General features: G+C 32.6%; 2 protein-coding genes across 4 annotated transcripts; both read right to left on the bottom strand.

The window, feature by feature from the left end:
- Positions 1-211: 211 nt before the first annotated feature.
- Bma-mon-2 (CG31756-PA, putative) lies at positions 212-12,743 on the bottom strand (the record flags this gene model as incomplete). Of its 2 annotated transcripts, none has more annotated exons than XM_043073086.1 (40): positions 212-298; positions 596-814; positions 943-1,058; positions 1,331-1,456; positions 1,623-1,725; positions 1,842-1,926; positions 2,108-2,174; positions 2,384-2,501; positions 2,732-2,854; positions 3,115-3,234; positions 3,334-3,447; positions 3,506-3,641; positions 3,879-3,967; positions 4,161-4,233; positions 4,408-4,469; positions 4,640-4,740; positions 4,876-5,083; positions 5,242-5,454; positions 5,579-5,747; positions 6,069-6,250; positions 6,554-6,655; positions 6,768-6,890; positions 6,973-7,077; positions 7,194-7,285; positions 7,481-7,643; positions 7,767-7,888; positions 8,108-8,337; positions 8,542-8,614; positions 8,724-8,863; positions 9,090-9,207; positions 9,533-9,651; positions 9,804-9,928; positions 10,139-10,291; positions 10,445-10,528; positions 10,706-10,831; positions 11,142-11,258; positions 11,520-11,630; positions 11,717-11,848; positions 12,203-12,400; positions 12,624-12,743. In XM_043073086.1, 40 exons carry the CDS (start codon positions 12,741-12,743, stop codon positions 212-214), a joined length of 5,064 nt encoding a protein of 1,687 aa, XP_042929020.1. The 2 variants fall into 2 exon arrangements, with proteins under 2 accessions (XP_042929020.1, XP_042929021.1); XM_043073087.1 differs by having other exon boundaries at positions 1,331-1,450.
- A 1,239-nt stretch (positions 12,744-13,982) lies between these two features.
- Bm3298 (ST7 protein, putative) lies at positions 13,983-17,959 on the bottom strand (the record flags this gene model as incomplete). Of its 2 annotated transcripts, XM_001896968.1 has the most annotated exons (13): positions 13,983-14,123; positions 14,420-14,535; positions 14,716-14,808; positions 14,919-15,172; positions 15,419-15,491; positions 15,646-15,760; positions 15,991-16,088; positions 16,272-16,354; positions 16,730-16,880; positions 17,067-17,237; positions 17,338-17,420; positions 17,632-17,740; positions 17,830-17,959. In XM_001896968.1, 13 exons carry the CDS (start codon positions 17,957-17,959, stop codon positions 13,983-13,985), a joined length of 1,617 nt encoding a protein of 538 aa, XP_001897003.1. The 2 variants fall into 2 exon arrangements, with proteins under 2 accessions (XP_001897003.1, XP_042929019.1); XM_043073085.1 differs by lacking the exon at positions 17,830-17,959 and having other exon boundaries at positions 17,632-17,750.
- Between the last annotated feature and the right edge of the window lie 259 nt (positions 17,960-18,218).

Here is an 18,218-nt window from a genome sequence, read left to right as displayed (position 1 = left end):
CAAGGCTGTGTATTTTGATCTGCCACCACTTATAAAACAATGCTTTCAACTGTATTTGTAATATTTATAAATTATACAACAATTGAACAGAATTATGCATACGTCATAGTAGCATATCTGTATTTAAAGATAACTTAACATAAATAAATTTGCTAACCCGTATCAAATAAGCTTTACACATATTTCGAGTTCCACTTTTAAATAAAATCAATTAATGCCGCTCTTTATCGAATTTATGTACATTCAGCAATAATAATATTTGATAGGATTTAAGAGAAGTAATCAATGCTTGCTCGATCTGAAACAATTTTTTACAATAACTTTTCTAGTGATATGTCAGAACAGAAGAATATTCTCACCAATTTTGATATACTGCAGTAGAAAAATGGCTACAGTACAACATTAAGGACAAGGGATTCATCATCCGGTAGTTATGAGAGAAAAGAAAGATGTTGTAACCATTATATGGTCAAAAAAAAAAAAAAAAAAAAAAAAAATCTGAATGTACATATCACCAGCATGAGAACTGGTAATTGATTATCAAGACCGAACGGTTATGAAAACTAAACAGTATCATGTATTAAAAGTTACAAACCTGAGGATCTGCTTTGGTGCTTGCTACACAGTCTACTAGAGTTGGATAGAGATTAACCAATTCTGTATAGAATTCCAAATTGAAGTTATCAGCATGACGTACAAGTCCTTCAATAAGTGTACTCACAGCGTGCAACACAGATGTCATTTCAACAATTCTTTCCTGAGAAAGACGCAACTGTCCAGCGTTTAGTTGATCACGGACAAACGATAACATTACCTAGATACATAATAAAAAATCGAAAAACATAAAAAAGTAATCAGAAAATAATGTGACAAATGTTGAATATTATAAAACAAAATAACTGCAAATATGAGATAACTAGTTAAAGGTAGCTAAATGATTACTTCTTTGCATCTAGCCAGCAATGACGAGATTGCAGAAATACCTAAACTTGATGATACAATACACTGTCTTCTTTTTTCACTTCCACTTACTCCTTTGATATCGTCAACAACTGATTCTAAAAAACAGAATAAAAATTTAAACTCCAATTAATTAATTTCTGAAACTGGAGTAATAATTCTCAAAATAAAGATTTCAATCACAATTTATCTGCGAAACTTTGGACAAAACAAAATGAACAAAAAATGGATTATATATTTAATTATCTAAATTCATGATTTATTTAAACTCAGTTAAATTCAAACACAGCTTAAAGCAGATTTCATTACATATTTATTTTAGATGGTTTCGTCAAAATTTCCGAGTTTTAATTATCAGTATAATTTATACCACTAAGAAAATGCACTGGTGCCGCACTTCGTACTATATCTGGTTGCTCCTCATTTTGACTCATTGATAGCAGCGCTTCAAAGCATACTTTAGATAACTCCGCTCGTTGCGCATATGTGTCTAAAGCTACAAGAAAATTTTACCAATAAGTGTTACTTGAGAAAAACTAAACCCAACGGGGAATATCGACTATGACCATATTATTCTACAATAATATATTTGAAAAAATTTTCACATAGCAATATTACGTACTGTAACTCTGTATAATGTCAAACCCACAATAAAACGATACCAAAGACATCAGAGGAATCCACAGTGCTTATAGAACCACGATTCAGTATATCGATTATTTTCTGGATAAAATCAGTTGGAAATACACTTGCGTACGGCAACATCTGAAATGAACATTTCTTCTAATCAAAATAAAACTATGTTTTTTTGGAAAAAAGAAATAAAAAGATATGCTTATAATCAAGAAAACTATTCCAGCAAAAGGAATGCAAAAATTTACCTCAGTTCTAATCAATTCTATCAACTGACAATCGATAAATTCATGCCTTTTTCGTTCATCAGCATTTAATGGACATGATGGACGACTGGAAAACATTAGTTAAAGCAAACTTCATAGATGATAAAACCAACCATTTTGAGTTTTCAAGTAAGTTCGCCGTCCACATTTCAAAATATTCAAGTTTTATATAAAGTATAAAATCACACGAAACACAAAACATACAAAAGAAAGTTACTTGGAAACATTAAGTAAAAATTTGAATTTACCTATTGTTGAACAGAAAACGATCTAATGTCTCAGCGATTACCGGCCAAATTGCATTAAAATAACGAGCTGAAGTTTTCATTTATAGATCAATTAATTGATAATGAAAGTTTATCACAACTCTGCTTGATTTAGAAACACTTCAAAAATTTGAGTACTTTCTTTCATATAAAATAAAAGTGAACATTAGAGGTTATCCAGTGTCCTTATATAATCACTTTTTAATACACCATTTGTAAACAATAAACATTTATATATTTTAGGAAATGAAAACTCACAATGCTGTCTGGCAATAGGAAGACCTAGTCGTAAAACTGTGCCGAATGCTGACGCTGCTGCTTTCCACGTACTTTGAGAGGGACATTGGTATTTTAATTCCATTGGTTGCGCCAAACACTGGAAAAACTTTTGAAGATGCTGGCTGATGATAGAAGATAACATGGAAGAAATAATCAGAGGGTTATATTTAATACGACTAAAAAATGCCAGAAGTTCGAATAAAATTAATCTCTACAACATTCAAATCTTCAGATAAAAGTGTGCTTTCGTTCAAACTAATTTTCTTTTACTGTAACTGTGACAGCATAAACATTCTAATAGTGCTGGGCAACAACAAAGAAACGAACCTTAACAATATCAACAAATACAGTAGACTGTATAATTTCTTGGAAATGAGCGGTACCAGCGTAGAATTCTACCACTGTTCGTAATGATAACTCAGCAAAAATCACCATATTTTGTACACCTTTCTAGAATTATGAAAACAATAAGCGACTGATTTTTCCTCCGTAAGTAAACAATAGTAAAAAAAAATTTTTATGCACCACAACAAACTAAAATTAAACTGACGCCTAGATTTTTATACCATCTTATTCTTTACTAGAAGATAACTGTTACCAACGATATGGAAATAGAATAGATTAGAATGAGTCTCATAGTTAACATAATAAACTGAAATATACGCTAGAATTTCAAAAAAAAAAAAGAAAAAAAAATAAACGAAATAAACATTTTCGGCTTTGTTTGATTCATATTCAGGTGGATGAATTGCAAAAGTTGTGAAATCAAGCATTAAACGGATGAGATCAGGCAAAGCTGGGCGCAACGATGAACCTGTATCCAACATATCCTGCAAAAATGTCTGTCAAATAGCTTTCTTCTTGGAAAAAACTTGAACTCAAACAGTAAGAACTGATTGTTTCTTTTTTTCTTTTTTGGTTTAACAAACCTGATATATAATTCGGACACAACTGAGAACGGCTTCTAGAGTTGGATTGATGTCATTTACACTCGATAATACAAATGGAACTTGTTCTGCAGTTAGTGGAACACTAACAATACCCTGGAAAAGTCAGTAATAATTTATCATGAACGAAATTCATTATAAATTATCGCATTACCTTCAAAATACTCGGCACTTCATCATATTTCAAATCATCACATGGGATTTTCTTCCGAACTCGTTCAAATAAAGGAGTGAATATATGGAGTAATGTGATGAGATGTATTTGTCCAGGGATAAAATTCCCTCCACTCCTAAAATTTGAATATATAATTTCTTCAAAATATAGTACCAAAAGTGTTAGACACCGAGAAAATTTTTAAAGTTGTTCAACAACGTAAACATTAAGTAGGAGAACTACCTTATCAAGATAAAACTATGAGAACGAAACACTACTTAGTCCAGCAAAATTATTTGAAAACTCATATGCTATACTTCTAACTGCACCTTCAATATAACTCTCAGATTTTGAACACTGAAACAAATTTTACCTCTCAGATAAGGGCATCATAACGTCCGATGATAAATCAACTTTGAAAGGTTTGGCCAAAACCAGCGACCGTGACATAACCATCCAGCTCTTAAAACAGTAATAAATCAACTTAACTTTATCTTGATAATATTTTACAACAAATGAGAAATTAAAAAGATGAATAAATGAAAAAGAAGCAAAACGAATAATCGCTTATAAATTAATCATTTCCAGTTGAACATTATTAACCGAGATGCCTTGATTACAAATTAAAATGGCTTCAACATAAGCATGAACAAACCTTCCAACAAGCAATCCATAAATGTTCCGGTAAAACAGGCGATTCATCACCAACACAATTTCCAAGAGGAGAGCTAAAACATATTGTTAAGTACGAAGGAAGTATACATAGACATTATATTAATATGAAACTGATATTTCTAATGTCTAAATACATAATTCTAATTAGTGTTGTAATATAACAAGTTTGGATTAACCATTGAACCACTACTGTTAGTCATAAAACCTAAAAAAACAATAAAACATACTTGACAAACTTTTCTCTTTTACCCATCTCACAGCCTTGTGACATTTTACCCAACAATAATTCCTGTAAACATATATAATCTTTATCTGAAAAGGTACAATGACTTTTTAACAACAGTGAAATAATAAAGTGAACCGACCAAGTATAACCAGATCGGTATCACTCGAAAAAAAAAAAAAAAAAAAAAAAAAAAAAAAAAGTGTAAGAAGAGTTTAAACTACATGAATACAAGCCTGGAAACTTTTAAGTGCAGCCAACGTCATTTCACTATTATCAGATGCAGCCAAATATTCGATATAATGAAGAAGAGTTGCCCACATTGTCGGAAAATCATCTGAAATGCATTATTGACTTCCAATTACTACTGAAAACTTAATAAATAATTTCTGCTTCCTCACTCGATTCATACGCGATTCAAATTAAAAAATAAGATGTTGTCTAAAATGACTAAAAAATAAAATGAATAGACCAAGTGAAAGTAGAACTGCTCGTTGAGCACTGAAAATTTTGACAATGCCGCTGAGGGTTTGAACTGATGTTTCAGCCCACTGTTTTGATTCGGTATCTCTCGAATGATGTATAAGTATGTTTGAAGCACCTAAAGCTGAACTATCTGTTCGCGTTGTTGAAGCGCTAAGTGTTAGAGCTCGTACTTTATCTAACATTGGGAAAAGTATCTGAAATTGAAGAATTTTTTTACTATAAACCTTATGGAGAAACCTAAAAATTAAAAATTTAAGTTTGAGCTGTCGACATTAAAATTCGCTTAATAGAGGTCACGAAAAAAGGTAATTTCAAAATCCAAAAAAGGAATAAAAGATTAATATTTCCATACCTTCCAAACCATATGTTTCCATGTATCCGATTTTAGCGCTAAACCATGAGCAGCAATTGTTTGTAACAACGTTTGGCAAGCACTTTTACGAACTGGTGGTCTAACATCAACGCATAATTCGGACAAGCAATTGTATAGCACTAGCCAAATTGTTTCACTTTCTTTTTGCGAAAGTTTTGAATTCTTCCGGTATACAAAATCAGAAATTGTCCACTGAAAGCAACAAATTGCTTTAAATACGTATTTGCATTTGCATATGAATTGAAATTTTCAAGGTTTTGCAGCCAGCCTACCTACTTCTTGGTTGAAAATTCAAACTACTGCCTACAAAACTTACCAACTGTCCCAAGGCTGAGAGGGATATATTTAATTCGCACTGTTGAGAACCATATTTTGCATCAGTCTCAACAAGGAGTTGTATGCAATGGAAGGGTAATATTTCGAGAAAATCTGTAATCATCAAAGCGACTGCCTCATAACTTTGTTTCACCAGTACTTCATCGTAACTAAAACTTTACAAAAATTTCAAGAAATTTTAACTTTTTTTAATAACAACAGATTCCTTCTGTTCCTAAGAAACGTCACCAACTTTCTCGCCACAGCCAAGATAATTATTCATTTTTACAGAAATAATCGAGTTCTGTAAGAAAAACCAAGGAATCATGGAAAATTTTAATGAATTCACAAAACTGCCCAACAATTCGAGCTGCAGCTCACTAGAAAATGGAGTAAACAGTTCACTATATATTTCATAGTAAGAAACCGAAATCCAACTATAACATTCAGAAAGCCGTGATATAAAATTTCGAAATCGCAGTAAAAGCAACCTTAATTTCCCAGCCACAACAACACGGACAGTTTCAATAACGGTTGGCCACTGGTCAGAAGTTAATTGCTGACCAGCTGATTGTAACACATTTACAAGGCATTCGATTTGCTTCCGGCGTACATCTATATATTCAATTTCAGACATTATTGATAAAGGTGACAGTATCAACTGTTGACGTTTCTGCAAATGGATGACATGAAATGAATTTAAGTGAAAATACTTAAAAAGCACAAATCATTCAAAGATTCATCAAAATCACTAAAACATTGAAGCTGTCAAACAATATGAAGAAATTTAGTTTCATTTTTCTTGAAATCTTATTCCTTTTGCTGTTCAACATTGTCTGATTCCCACCATCTTACACCATATTGAGAAAACAGAGTTAAAATTAACAAAAACATAAAAATATCGTGAAACACAAATTTACATAAAAATTTAGAATAGTCGTTTGTAAATATGGATTACGAATAAGATACAACAAACCGATTCTGTAACTGCAGTTTTGACTTTTAAAGCACTTTTCACTAATACTGTTAATGCTTGTGCACCCCACTCTCGCAGCTTTGCATAAGGATGTCCCGATACCTTCAACAATACAAGCACATATATTTTCATTTGCATTATTGTGTGTTAGCACTGGGTAAATATTAAGAGTATTTCACTATATATATATAAACAACGCCAAGTGATATGTAACCTCAATAAGATGAGCTGTTACAGGTCTCCAAAATACTTCTAAACGTGAAAGATTTGCCATCCCTGTTTGCTGCAACTTCGCAACAGGAAAAAAAGAAGGCTCACGGGAACCATTCTGTGATACCTAAAAACCCTTTTATAATTCATAAATGGTTTAGGTTCTCAACCATACAAAAACAGAAATTCCAAATCCAGAAGTTGCTTACGATCATTGCTTCGGAAGAAAGTTTACATAACGCCGCAATCACATGATGTAATGCAACATCGTCAAGCTTTGCTGTCGAATCAAATAATTTATTCAGCATGGCTGCCTAAAAGTTAATTTTATAAGCAAGAAAATTTGCTGCATTCATAAATACACTAATTCTTAAAAAAAATTATTGGTAGCTCTTTCTGAATGTGAAAAGAACAAATGAAATAAACATACTACAACGGGGACATCAGCCATTGCAGCTGTTGTAAGAACATTGGTATTGGAGTGCGAACCACTTACAAGTGAGGTCCCATCAATGGTTTCGCCTCAAATTAGTACATATATAATATAAATAATGTGGAGTATTAACATTTGTAAAACATACTGCTTTTGAATAAGGCTTAAACGAATTTTCCAGAATTGCTAAAGATTTTCTCTTTTTTAAAGAAAAAGTTTCTAACATTCAAATACGCAACCAATTTTCGCCATGAATTACCATAATTCATAATTATATCACATACCATCAGACCGAAATCCGCCTTGCATACTTGGGGTCATTCCCAAAATCCATACTAAATGTTGCATCGAAGCTAGTACAAGATGCCAACAATCACCCAAATCTTGACCATTAGCTTCAGCACAGCTTATTAGTATACGTGCCACTTGCACATTTTTGGCAGTTAACTAAAAAACAAAAAACCTAGTATGAATATGTGATATTTTAATCAATATATTTAAAATCGAAGTTTCGAACTGTAAAAATCTCGAAAATGTACAGGAGAAACAATTGAATTAAAAAGAACATACCACAACAGTTCCACTGTAAAAATTTAAAGGAAGTGAAGGAGTTGGACAGATAGTACTAACTGCTATAATTTGACATGGCTGATTCGATACCGATTCATTTTCAATCTTTTCCACTTTAGAACCTTAAAATAAGGAAAGCAGGAATGTTATCTAAAAGACAAAAGTAGAAGCAAGAAAAGAACGTATAAAAGCAGCACATAAATTTATGTATGGAACTGATGACAAGAAAAATTCATAAAAAAATTGATACTTCGTAGCGTTTTGCTACACTACCTATGATATAATGAATATTCAAACAATCCAGCAATTATTGATAATTAGAAAGACTCTCAGCAACATACCAGTCAAAGCATCTTTCTCGAAGTGAGGACTAGCTGGAATTAAAGATCCTGATATGGGACCTAAGCTACTGGAAGCACTTGCAATTCGCATTAAATACTTTGGTGGTAACGCAGCTTTACACAGTGCAAAATACGCGGCATCACGGCCAGCTGTATGACCCAGCCGACATGATAAAAGTGTCATTGTGACAAAGCATTTCAAGAGTTGTTCTGTTACCGATTCATCGATACTAAAACCAAAGATAGAAAAAAAAAAAAAAAAAGAACTATGATGATAGAAAAAGACAACAAACAATTCTATAAGAGATTTTCAAAAAAAAAAAAAATTCATTTCGAATATTATTCAAAATGGATATTTATGTTGACAAAACAAAAATAAGTGAACTAAATATGGCTCATCATTTATTGATTGTAGTGCATAAAATCACCCTCACCTTGCATCCAGAAAAAGTGAAATTGCAACAAAAAGGTTTGTATAAGTTGATTGATACAGCTCTCGTGCTACATCTGCAATGCTGGTTACTTCTTACCAGAATGATAAATATCTCTACTAATTAAACTGACGAACTCCTCAATATATTTAATTGGATTAATAAATTCATATATTAATGGCAACCTTCTTTTTCCTTTCGTGAGTACAAAGATTCAATAGCTTCAAAAACTGATTGGCAGCAGCTGCATATACAATAATAAGTTAAAGATAACGAATAGCCATTAGGTAAATTAAGTGCGTCATGCTTCTCTAAAGAATCTAACCTGAAAAACGGCAAAGTTTAAAAAAAAACTTGATATTTATAATTATGAAATCAGCTAAAATGAACAATCTAAAGACCAGAATTCCAAATTTTCATGACTAACACAAATACGTCTTCATCGATACATAATAGGATGTATCAATAAAATCAGCCATCAATTCATTCTTTCAATCCATTTGTTTCTAACTGGCTAATTGTAAAGAGTGAAACCAGAAAAAAAAAATTACAATAACGATTTCTTGGAAGTAATACTTTGACAAAGTGGAATCCACACACCACGATATTGGAAGCCTGGTTGTGAGCCTGACTGAATGTTTGGCTCAAATTGTTCCTCATCTTTAGCAACTAAAATAACATTTGCTGAATAAATTTCATGATTTGCAGCATAACTGAAAAAAAATTAAATTAGCAAACAGCTTATCATTAACTGCTTTAGGATTTTTTTAAATATACACCACTTGGTTCCTTTTTCAGGATCATAAAATCGATTAGGTGTGAGCTTTTAATGCTTGTACACACTGAAATGGAATAAAGACATATATATGGACCGCCACTTTGCGGATAAAAATTCCTCTGTCACAAAATGAATTACAATTAAGGAAGAAGATATCGACAATTATTGAACTCTATAAAATACTATACAAAAATCTTTTCAACATAATAAACTTACTAGTTTCCGATACATTGGGACGCAAAAACGACAATTGTACGTGCGCTGCCAAGCCAGATACGATAGAATTAATTGCTTTCGTGGCACCTGGCCTTGCGTCGTAATTTTCACAGAACCAACTAAAGCGAATCTATTAGTGGTAAATAGCAGTTACGCCGATCAACACTAATAATTATCAATAAAAAAAAAAATTAAAAAGAAGACGGATTGACAAGATTATCGCTAAAAAGTCTGATGAACTAGGAAAAAAATTTATGAGATGAAAATATACATTAAAAGCTCGGGTAAAACAACAATTTTGTGCAAAACTTCGACAGCAATAGCACGCTGCCATCCCAGCTTATCGGATTCCAGAAACTTTACAAGTAACGCCAAGAAGATTTCACATTCTGTTACCTGAAATTACCAAATTAATTCATGGCATACTAAATTTAAAGAGTACATAGACTGTCACGTAGACCTACAAAAACTTGATTACAATGTTTATTCAAAACCAGCAAAATTTTTTCTTTCCCAACTTGATTACAATGTCTAAATAAAGTCATTCAAAACTAGCAAAATTTTTGATTCCAATCAAATTAAGATGCAAAACCATCATAAACAAACCAATAAGTTATAATAAAGCGTAATCAAAATTACAACGACACGTAAAAGTCGCATCGAAATTGGAAAATATATACGTTCCGGTGAACAAGGCATTTGAGATGAAATGGAATCTAATGCTGCGTGTGTACTTGAACAAGGATGCTGCGATGTGATCTAAATAAAATAAATTTCAAATATTTGTTCGAAGTAAATCTGGATATTCAAAAAAAAAGAACCAATTTACAAGGAACAAAATCGAATCGATAAAATATGGTTCACCAAATATGGAAACAAAATACTGGTAATAAGAATGAAATGATACGCAACCTGCATCTGCTTATGATTCGGTGCGAACAGTTTGATGATTAAGGGACATACTTGGTCTTTCAATAACTGAGCAAATTCGGGATGCTACAAAAAAAGCAATTATTGAAAAAATAAGAGAAATACCGAGAAGTTAAGTAAATTAAAATAAAATCTATTCCATTTACTTGGAATATTCAAAAAGTAAATAAATAATTGGTCAGTAAATAAGATGACTAAATATATCAATTAACGGCATACAATAATAAAGGATAATTAAAGAACCTTGATAAATACAGATGGGTAGGAAGAAAGCACTGATTCTAACAATTCTAAACCTAATGTACGTGTCATTTCCTGAATACCAACCAACCAAAGTGGTGCTTCAGAATTGATAAGCAAACAAAGATCCTGGAAAAAAAAATAATAGTGATCAAAGACCCCTGACGTTTCGAAATGGTTACAGTTCAGTACTGCTTAGGTAGTCCAACAAATACATGTATATAGAATAAATATTGTATAATTTGAAAAATATAAGCAAAGGAGGAAAAAACAGAATAAATACGGTAATAGAAAATGACAGAAAAGCTAGGAAGCAAAAAAAAAAAAAAAAAAAAAATGAAAGACCAAGAAAAAAAAAAATATTTCGGTTCGGTCCTATGAGCATGTATCCACCATATCATAGTTTTGTGAATAACAAGTGAAAGAAAATTGTACTTACATGGAACAACATGTAACCATCCAAAGCACACGACCTTAATGCCAGTGCTGGAGCTTTCGCATGTGTTCGTGCAGTATGATGAATGACTGGCATATCATAACCTTTCAAACCATCTTCCTGGAAAAAGAATAACTTTCGTCATTCATAAGAAATATGTAATTTTAAATTTTCGTAATTTTTTTTTTGTTTTGGCCAGTAAAAAGACACTGCCGATTTAATCAGTGTGGGATAGATTATTTGAAACATTGTCACTGTTGACAATATAACTTCGTGGTAACATACCTCAAGTATGAAACGGTATCATAAAGGTACATCGAATTAATTTTATAATATGAAAACATTAAAAAGCAAACAAAAGCAGTTCTGGAATGAAAGTACCTGGATAACTCGTTCATAAACACAATTCACCATTTGTCGTACAGTTGCTGATGCAGTGTTTATTACAATTGGATCTTTTGCAAAATTTAAACGGAAGCACATCACTAAGCACTGGAAAAAAAAAAAAAAAAACAATAGCACGACGTAATGAGACGATAATGATACTGCATTCGACCAACAGCAATAATGAATGTCACCTTTGCAAGCCACTGCCCAGTAACCAGTAATTCAGTGCTGACAAGAGGTGTTAATGTTTGCAAAACTCGCAATTCTTCGCACTCTGCTTCCATCAAATGCCAAAGTTCATTAACAATAATATGAGCAGAAGCCTAAAATAAAAATGTACTAATTAAGTACATTTCCGAAGATGCTTCTTAAATTTTAATAATAATTCTGCAACAAATAATATCACTCAAGCTTCATTTCTAATTGCTTTTTTTCCTGCAATTTTCAACAGTTAACTTGATTACCACTCCAACAGCTTTAATGCACATATAGACGTATAGATAATGTTCAGATATAGACGTATAGATAATGCATATAGAAAACATATTCAGTGTTAGAATCACGTGATCGTTGATGTTTAATATGTATTTAACAGTAAGTTGAACGGAACAAAAAATATTCCAGCAATATAAAAATTATAAACATAAAAAAAAAAGACAAATGAAAAAAAGACGTACGGATTCAATCACTCGGTGTTGGACCATCTTTTGAATGGCTTGCAAGGACACCTGAACGAGACGAGCATTTCTACTTGAACAACCCAAAATAAGTGGTTGTAATAGCTCGGCACTAGCACACCGTATATTTGTCAGCAAATTTTGCTCATTGGATGCTGCACTAATATTTTTTATTTTTACGAGACCTGATTCAGCAGCCTGGAAAACACCAGATTTAGCAATTATGAAAATGATGGAAACTGTAGCGTATATTAGCTGGAAATTTGACAGTCCTGTAATACGAGAAGTGAATAATAGTTTAGAAATTCAGGTATTCAATATACACAGGTTTTAAATTATTTTCACATCATCCTTATCCAAAATGATAACAGTAATAAAATTGACCATACAATATAACAACATGTAGCAAATTTGGAACTACCTCTTTAACTTGTGAATGCTTTTTTCTAGCCTCTGTCGAAAGCGTTCTCAAATCCGACAGCAGATTTTCTACGAGCCTTCTTGCTTCAACAGCTGTACAGAATGGTCCACTGCTTGACATCAAAATCTTAAGAAAAAGAAAAATTTTTTTTGCACCAACATAAGTTGCTCGCGTAGCGTACGTAACTCAGTTTCCAAGAATCAAAACTACAAATCAATACTGTAGTGTAAAACAAACTAAATGAGCACCAGAAATCTCAGTGAACATCACATAAAACCAGTCACCTTAGTAATTTCACACAGATCATGACGAATGACTCGAAATTTACTTGAGTAGAATTTCGCGGTAAAGTGCCGAATGATGAACGACTACCGGTACCTGTTTAAAAGCGAACGATTTATGCCGATCCCAAAAGAAATATGAAAATAAATCAAAACCGGATTTAAATAGTGGAACAACTATGGTTCAGACCAGAATACATCCGACTTTTTAAATTTTTAACAAATGTTTTTATTCATTGCTTTTTGACATGAAAATTGTTCACTGTAATAAAATGCACCGCTGAAATATCCACTGACGAGAAAAAAAAATGGATTAAAAATTCAACCACAAAGAGAATTCAAAAAGACTTCAACGGAAATTAAAAAACTGACATAAATGCAACATCACAGCAACATCACAATAACAAATAACAACACACACATATATAAAGAGAAAAATAAATAGTAATGATATTCACCGATCATTTCAGAAAAACCGTACAACGTAACAAAATTCAGAAAATAAAGGTAATTTATAAATTAAATCGATTAAGAGGAACAAGAAAAAAAAAAAGAAAACCATGAAAGAGCGAACAAATCAAAGTCAAAGCACTGAACTATCTGTTACTCATATTTTACTAAGCATACTGCGATAAAGACAAAGACAGCAACAGTAACAAAATTATAATCTAACCACTTATAGAATGAGTAATCTTTAGCGAGATGTGTGAGATCTCAAATAAATAAAGGACGACGATACGCTAACCGTATCATTATGCTCGTAAATTGCTGAAAACAGATCATAGATACACATCGTAATAGATGATAAATTACCCAACATATATGGTACTTTTTTTAGATGATACTTTTTAACAAATATAAAAAATTTTAATGAAAAACTCAACAAATCAGTCTCTAGTTTTTCCTTACTTAAATGGCCAAAATTTTTAATGATTTGATGAAGTAAAATGCCTTATGTCTTGAAAAACACATACAAAAAACTCTTTGCAAAGCAATTATTCTTGGAAAAGCTCTTTTCATTTTAAAGATCCATGTTTGTGATTTTTTCCCATATAAATTATGAAAGCACAACACTAGTTCAACTGATAGATTCACTGGGAGGCGGAACAACTGGTTTTGATGCGAGAAGATTGATAACATTATCCGGGACAAGACTATAAATTGTATCGAGAAAACCAAGGAATAAATTTGCAATTGAACTCAAAGGTTGTATAAATTCCTGTAACAAAAAAACTGTTGAGTGTTATGAAATTACAATGGGAAGGTCATAGATGAAATCAAAACATACGAGTCGTTGACGAAAATTGAGAACTATTCAACAAAAATTTTGTGTTCGATGACATTTAAATGATGTGTTAAGTGGGTAATGACTATGCTAGGGTACAGTAACAAATCAGCAATAGATCCCACAAAAATCTATATATGACACCGACAATCATCTTTCCGATACTTAGCAGATTTCCTAGATTTCACAGTCTTCCAATTTATTAATAAAAATAAAATGGCAAAGATCACCTTCGGAAATTGATGCGTGAAAATAGCCAAAACGATAGTAATGAAGAAAAGTAAAGCTGTGAGTACAGTAAAGAACGGCAAATCACGCTTCGGATACACTGATACCTCGTGCCATGCTAAAAAGAGTGAAACGTTTAAAGAATAAATTTAGTTTTATTCCTTCATTGATATCTTTAAATTCTATATTATATCACAATGAATTCAATCTAAAACTCTTATTCTACAGCCAGTTTTATACATTCCTGACATGCAGATGAAAGTCAAACAACAATTAACAATTGATGGAACAAACTTACCCGGTAAAAGTTCTCTATCAGCAGATTCGGTGCATGATGGATAGGGATAAAAAAGATGGCCCTTTTCGAGAGGATTCGGTATCAGCCGAAATGCTGAAGGCGAAAGACATTATATTAGTAAATAATATGTCCCATATATATTTCACCAATATTTTGCATTCTATGTTAATCATATCAAATAAATAATAAAAAATAAAACATACTTCCTTCCCATGTGCATTGTAGTAATGAAAGGGCGCCATCGATTCGCTTCCAATGTTGCAAATGCCAAAACGAATAGGCAATAGCTTCCGAATCGCCACGCTTTAATAAATGTTCTGGTGGTAATATCAATGGCTTCAGTTCTAACAGATATTTTGCAACATGAGGATTAAATTCAACTGCTCGATGTATGGCATCAACAGCATTTAATTCTGCAGTACTTAACCCACGTCTCAACACGAAATCGGGCGTGAACCTTAAACAATAAAAAGTCCTAGACAAGAAGCCTAATGTAAAAAAAAAAAAAAAAAAAAAAAAAAAAACATTGTATAAGTTGATCATTGGATTTCCATATATGATGACAGATTAAACTGTGCTGATACCAGATTCAGCTTTATGTGATATAAAATTAATGAAGACAGAGAGAAAAAAAAAGCACTTTTCTTAACAAAAAGGAGTCCCAGAAAAATAAAAGTGATGAAGTCAGAAATGGGATACTTACTTATCAGCAACAGTTCTCACTTTTAACAAGGCTGATGTGAAACATATAGTTGCGGATTTCGGTAAGCTGATATCTAAAAATGAGACGCACCAAAATATCATAATTTATCAATGGGAAGTGTTAAACGAACAGTGTTCATAGATAGTTAATAAATTAGCCAGCAACTGCTATTTCTTAAGTACCTATTATCAAGAACTAATCTAGTAATAATGAAAAAAATAGATTACCATCATATCGAGCTAGAACAGCCTGAGTATCAGCGTAAGCTTGTTGTTCCAACAGCACTTCAATCAGATTTTCATGAATGTTCATTACGTTAAGCATCGGAAATTCTTTGATCAACTATAATAATTCGTTGAAATAACACACAGCAAAATGGCATTCCAAATCAAACATCTTTTGTACGCGAATTTCGACTCATCGTTCATCTTCCCGAAAGCAGAAACTGCGGTGGGCAACAAGTCTAAACTCTAATTTTTAGCCTATACACAAATCTAGGATTTTTTTAAGAGTAGAAGAGAGGATGAAAAGGCCTAAAACAACTACAAACATGCTAACGCGCCATAGCTTACATCTCGCATCATTTTGACTGCTTCTCGCAAACGTCCTTGCCGTCGTGCACACATAGCCAGACGTCGGCGTACAAAAACAAGCAAATTGACATCACGCCCTAGAAATATTTTTCCTGGACGGTAGTGTTACACATTTCGTAAGATTTAATTCTCTCTGCACATTAGCGAACGTACAGCTGTACAGCATGTACAATTAACAAATATAGATGTCACCGTTAAAAGAAAAAAGAGTATAGTAAGAACGAATTAACTGGTAATAAACTAGATGGCAATGAACTTACTATGTACTGGATCTGAAGCTAAATCATAGTGTAATTGTGATTGGGATTTTCGATAATTTGCTTCTGTTACTTTTAACGCTCGCCTGTAACATGATGGAAAGAATAGTACTGTGTGTACAAAAGAAGCAAAATTACCACGCTCTGCTACTGCACAAGCGATGTGACACTCATTTGAGACAACAGCGTCATTTATAAAAACATGACATAAGATTGAGGCATGCCATATAAGGCATGACATAATCAAAGCATTGCCACAGAGGTAATTCCAACAAAAAAACTACATGATCGTACAACTACCAGTAGTGGATGTCGCACGTCGCGTTTAAACCTTTCAATGAGTGATACGATCAGCATTCTAAAGATTTGAGAAAAGAAAAAAATGGAAGAATATAAACAACAATCTTTTCGAAAGGGAAAAAAAGTTGGAATCTAGAATTTCGAGCATCTTTTCTGCTTACTTCAGAGTTTGTTCTACATCAGCAATCGTTTGGCATTGCTCCTCAGCCAATAATATTAATGCTGGAGCACATTCAGGGTTAATTTCCAGTGCTTTGTATGCTGCATTAATCCGCGAATAACTATCACGTTCTCGCCATGCCACTTGCATTACTAAAGTTTCCATCTATTTTTCTTACGAAAAAAGCGCATGTATGGCAAAATAATATACAGTAACGTAATACAAGTTCAGTAAACGTGGCAAAAATTATGCAAAACATTGCATCATTCTCAACAACCAACATCATTTAAACAATTGTAATTTATGAATTGATGTAACATTTTCTGGTAGAAACTCACTCTCATAGTCTTGTCTTCCCGCATCCCCTTCACATGTAAAAAAATTTTGGTGATCTTGAGCTGATAAATTCATATCATAATATGTAAGTGGTTCTTTTCCTGTCATTTTTGTAAATCTTTGATATTCAGCGCCACGAAATAAGGCAGTTGGATTTCGCCAAACTTTGCACTCTAAAACATGCTGTCAAATAAAAAGAAAATTAGGAGGGAGCAACAAAAAATAAAACAACAATCACAACAACATAAAGCTCATAACAGTAAAGCCAGCAACCTGGTACGCTTCGACTGGCTGATTCAATACCATCCTCATTGTCACTGCCATCTTCACTACCTGTTCCATTATCACCGGAATTGCTGTAAAATTAATGCAGAAATCATCCAATTTTGGAAATTTCTATAGTTGTCAACAACTACTTAAACCTTTAGAGTCCTTTCGTTTAATTAATCTTCAAGGCATTAATTGTAATAGCGAGTTTAATATACACATTTACTTGATATCCAATTACTGCACAATTCTTGATGCACTCACTTATTCTAGCTATTATCCAATTTTCAGCATACTTACTTTTTAAAATACCACCACTCGAAAATAAGTATGATACCGGACACCAGACTCGATGTTCCCGTCAACGCAACGTAAAATTTGGGCGTTAAATTATTGAAATAGGTAGAAGCTGTAATCATATGAAATAGAATAGAAATTTTGGAAAGTCAGACGCGGAAGGAATGTTACACTATCAAAAAAATGAAAAAAAAAAAATACCGCTTTCGAGGGATTCAGTAATATGAAGTGGGCCACGTAGGATATATACCAATGCGATGACCAATAAGAACCACAATGCCCACAAATAAGTCCATGACCATGTCACCCATGACCGTAATCGAGTTATCATAGCAATACCCTCAACAAATATAAATTTAGCATCGCCACTTTTACGGAATGTTTTTGTGTGAAAAGCGTAATAAAAAGAACCATCGGATGCAAAAAAAAAAAGAAAAAAAAAAGGAGGAAAAAAACGAGACCTTTGGAAAAATAAATGCACTTTTTCCAACTTCACATAATGAATACTATGCATTGTTTGGAATTTCTCTACATACAACAAGCCTTGTTTTCAGGGTATTTCGGTGCCTCATTTATTTTTGAAATGTGAT

This window comes from Brugia malayi, assembly GCF_000002995.4.
Source record: "Brugia malayi strain FR3 genome assembly, contig: Bm_v4_ChrX_scaffold_001, whole genome shotgun sequence".
Classification (NCBI taxonomy): Eukaryota; Metazoa; Nematoda; class Chromadorea; order Rhabditida; family Onchocercidae; genus Brugia; species Brugia malayi.
This window is presented reverse-complemented; position numbering and strand designations above follow the sequence as displayed.